The following is a 4,405-nucleotide window of genomic DNA, read 5'->3' as shown; positions in this document are numbered from 1 at the left end:
AGCAGTATGGAAATGTAAGCTGAATAAACCCTTTCCTCCCCAACTTGCTTCTTGGTCATGATGTTTGTGCAGGAATAGAAACCCTGACTAAGACAACAGCCAACATCAGACTCTGTCTTGTCCACACAAAAATAAATTTGTATGGTCCTAGAAAATAAGAGTGCTAGTCAGGCACACCATTAATCAATCCATGCACTTGTTAGGCATCTTTGAGTTCAAGGCCAGCCTGATAGAATAGGTTCCAGGCGAGCAGATAGCATAATGATAAGGGCACTTCCCTCCCACGAGCAGGCCTTAGTTCAAGGCCTGCTCTGAAGAGGTGGCAGTCTTTCAAAAAGAAAAAATAAGAAAAAAAAGAACAATCAACCTACATATTGTTAAATAGCATCCAGCAATTTTTCTTTCCCTGTGCAGGAATAAAAAAAGTTGGGGCACCATATGACAGCTTCACCCCCAGTACTTGCCATTCTGAGACAGGGTCTTTCTGCTGGCCATAAACTAACTCCCACCAGACCTCTGTCTCTGAAGTGCTGGATTACAGCCAGGTTCCATTCCAGCTCTACCAACTTGTTATTCTTTCATCCAATCACACTATGCTGCACAACTTTTATATAAAAAAATTTCGTTTTGACTTTGTAAACATGAAGTACAATGGCAATAGCAAAGAATCTTACATATATTTTACAACAACATGTGCTACAAATTTTTAAATAAAAATATCAGGTTGAATGCCTTTAATCCTTGCACTCAGTAGACAGAGCTCAAGGCCAGCCTGCTCCACAAAGTAAGACTGTCTCCAAATAAATATTTTAAAAAATAAAATTTAAAAAATGGTATGTTCTGAAAAAAGAAAATTTTAGAAAGCACAAACCCTACACCTGTAGTAATCAGTAAATTTCAATAAATATACCTGATAAGTTCAGGTGAGTGGATAATGGCTTCTACAATATTTTCTCGAATGCAATGTCGGTCTTCTTCTGGAATAGTATATGGGGCGATGTCCCCTGGTGTGGCTTCCCGATCAGGCCAATATTGTGTTATCATATTTTTCAAATAAATAACACCTAAAACATAAACAATCCACAATATCAACATTAGGAAGAGATTCTTTTGTAATTAAACTAATAACCAATTCTTTTAAGTCAATAATCCAAACTCAGTAGAAGGCATTTACCTACAAATTAACCATACAGCCCAAGGGAACTCAGCAAATAAACCCTATCTATATACCAAAATCTTCTAAATAAAACCCATAAGGATTAAATCATATAAATTCAGATCCTATAACTCATCACTTGAACATGATAAAATTATTTATTTAACATATTAATAAAACATAGCATATAAGGGTTCTCAATGTCTAAATCCATTATTTCTATCACACAGAGAAAATGCGCTGTACTCAAAAATCATAGATTACAATCTGCCAACCACCATTCAGCTACCTTTGCACATTGCCGTCTAACAAGCTGTTGATGCCAAGTATGATCTAGATCACTAACAAGGCTTTTCACTCAGCCATCTGGGGAATGTGGAGCACAAATGTATAACATGAAATTGACTCCTACATTCTGCTGGAGACTAGAACTCTTATAGCCACTGAAACAAAAGGTAACTGTGTCTTCAGAATTTAATTAATACTTAATTTTCTTGTTTGCTTTTGAAGACAAGGTTTCTCTGTGTAGCCCTGGCTGTCCTGAAACTCATTCTGTAGACCAGGCTAGCCTGGAACTCAGAAATCCACTGCCCCTGCCTTCCAAGTGCTGGGATCAAAAGTATGCACCACCACTGCCCGGCAATACTTAATCTTAAGTGTTATTTTAAAAAGGGAATTATATCTATAGTAAGACATGGGGCTGACATAGTCTAGATTTTCACTACTATAGAATTAATTTATTCCCCCAAAGGGCTGGTGAGATGGCTCTGAGGTTAAGAACATTGACTGCTCTCCCGAAGGTCCAGAATTCAAATCCCAGCAACCACATGGTGGGTCACAACCACCTATGAGATCTGAAACCCTGTCTGGTGAGTCTGAAGACAGTTACAGTGTACTTATTTATAATAATAAATAAATCCTTGGGCCGGAGCAAGCGTGGTTGACTGGAGCGAGCAGAGGTCCTAAATTCAATTCTCAACAACCAGATGAAGGCTCACAACTATCTGTACAGCAGCAGTGTATACTCATATACATAAAATAAATCTTTAAAAAAATTGTATTCGTCCAAAACATAGCAAGAGCAAAATTAGGACCTGACAGTACTATGTCTAGATAATTTTTTTCATTATAATGAACACAAGAATTGAATGCATATTTTTGACTTAGTATAAGTTTAATTATGACAAAACACAAACTGAAAACTACACAGTGCAAGTTTATTAGTATACAGTATACCCCAAACATACTACTATAAAACACAAATGAACTCATCATTCAAAGCCTTGCAGATATAGGAGCTACATGCCACGCATTAAAACTCCCATTAGCCCAAGAATGTCAACCTAAGATTAATGATTATTTTAAATTTATATTAAGTTGATGAGTGAGTGTTTAGTTGGCCTGTCTATTCGTCCATCTATTACAGTGCTGGGGATAAAATACCAGGACCTAAAACACTAAAATGTACTCTACAACTGATGGAAGTTGAAGTCCCAATTACATAGTTTAATAGCTTCCATTTTATAAATACTAAAATGATTCTCCATTATTATTTTATCTTCCAATGTATAAAAATCAACACTATAATGTGGTTAAAAACTAACTAACTAACTAACTATATATATATATATATATAACCATATTCTTACATTCCTATATGTCAAACACTTTTATTCTAGTCAAAATTTGGGAACTAAAGACTACATAAGTTTCCTTTGGAGTTACAAACAATGTAATAATAGTAAAACTAAAATTTTGGCTTAGAGCTTAAGGCTCTGGCTCTTTTTTAAGAGCACTGGTTCAATTCCCAGCACCCACATGATACTGGCTTAAGAGACATATACCCAGGTAAAAACATCATACACATAAAGCTTTTTGAAGAAAAAATAAAGTATCCAATTTTCACTTTGTAGATAGAAAGATGGCTCAGCAGTTAAGACCACCAAGTGCTGTTTCAGAGGATCTGGGTTAAATTATCAGGACCCATAATAGCACCCTCAACTGTAAGTCCAGTTCCAGATCTGATACCCTGTTAGCCTGACGTCAATGGGCACACACAATGCACAGAAATTTAACACCCATACTTATAAAATGAAAGTAAATAAATCTCAATTTTTTTTCATTTAAGCCCTACTACGAAATAGCAAGGTACTTGCTGTATCTATAAAAACCAAAAGTAAATGGATTCTTACTGGAGATTACTCAAGGACCATAACAAACCTTTTAATCAATATTTTGTTTATATACTCAAGGAAATAATTCAAGAAACTTGCCTGCCTGTCTCACAGGTAAATCCAGTTGTTCTGACATAGTAATCTGGAGCAGTGTTGAAACGAAATTCAGAGACTTGTGTGCCTATAAACAAGTAAACAAAGACTTTAAATCTCTGCAGACAAACATACTTTTATTTATTGAGACGCATCTTGAAGCCATCATCCTCCTTCCTTAGCCTTCTGGGATTACTGGGGTATATTGTTCATAAAAACTGATTCCTTTGAATGATTGTACTGTGCTGGGTCCAGTAGCTAACATCTTTACTTCTAGCTCTCGGGAAGCTGAGGCAGGAAGATAAGGCCAACTTGAGACTCAGAAAAATCTCAAAAATCAACAATAGACTCAGATGCAGCTCAGTTGGCCTAGTGCTTACATAACATCTCAAAAACCAACTGTAGTGATGCATGCAGTCCCTGCACTCAAGTGAAGGCAGGGAAATGAGGAGTTTTAGTTCCACAACCATTCGTAAACTGCAGTTTCAGGGGATCACAAACCTCTTCTGGTCTCCAAGGACATTGTACACATGTGGTGCACTCATACTGGGACAATAAAAACAATTTTAAAAAATAGGAATGATGGATCAGGTTAGTATCACTGGCTGTTCTTCCAGAGAACCTGTGTTCAATTATTAGCATCTACATGGAGGCTCACAATCATCATTTTCAATCCAGGGGGGATCCAACACTGGCCTCCCCAGGCACCAGACAAGCGAGTGGTGGACTGACATACATGCACTTAAAAATAATTTTATATTACAAAAGATATGCCAGGCACTAATGGTGTACACCTGTAGTCCCAACACTCTGGGGGCAGAGGTCAGCAAAACCTACACAGAGAAGCCCTGTCTCAAAAAAAAAAAAAAAAAAAAAAAAAAACACCAAAAAAAACAAAAACAACAAAGAATTATGAACCAAGAACTTGACTACTAAATCATAACAGTAACCTTTTCACTGTATCACTCTTGCTCTCATGAAA

The 4,405-nt window shown here is 36.6% G+C and overlaps 1 protein-coding gene across 1 annotated transcript in view; it reads right to left on the bottom strand.

Annotated features, from left to right (window-relative positions):
- Ipo7 (importin 7) overlaps positions 1 to 4,405 on the bottom strand; it is a 44,687-nt gene that overhangs the window by 29,254 nt on the left and 11,028 nt on the right. The window contains exons 2-3 of the mRNA XM_021188616.2: positions 3,430 to 3,511; positions 911 to 1,064 (exon numbers count right to left, since the gene is read on the bottom strand). Coding sequence (XP_021044275.1) covers positions 911 to 1,064; positions 3,430 to 3,511 — 236 coding nt within the window. The remainder of the gene's footprint in view (positions 1 to 910; positions 1,065 to 3,429; positions 3,512 to 4,405) is intronic.

Source organism: Mus pahari, chromosome 1 (assembly GCF_900095145.1).
Source record: "Mus pahari chromosome 1, PAHARI_EIJ_v1.1, whole genome shotgun sequence".
In the NCBI taxonomy this organism is placed as follows: Eukaryota; Metazoa; Chordata; class Mammalia; order Rodentia; family Muridae; genus Mus; species Mus pahari.
Note: the sequence above shows the minus strand (reverse complement) of the source record. Positions and strands in the feature narration are given on the sequence as shown.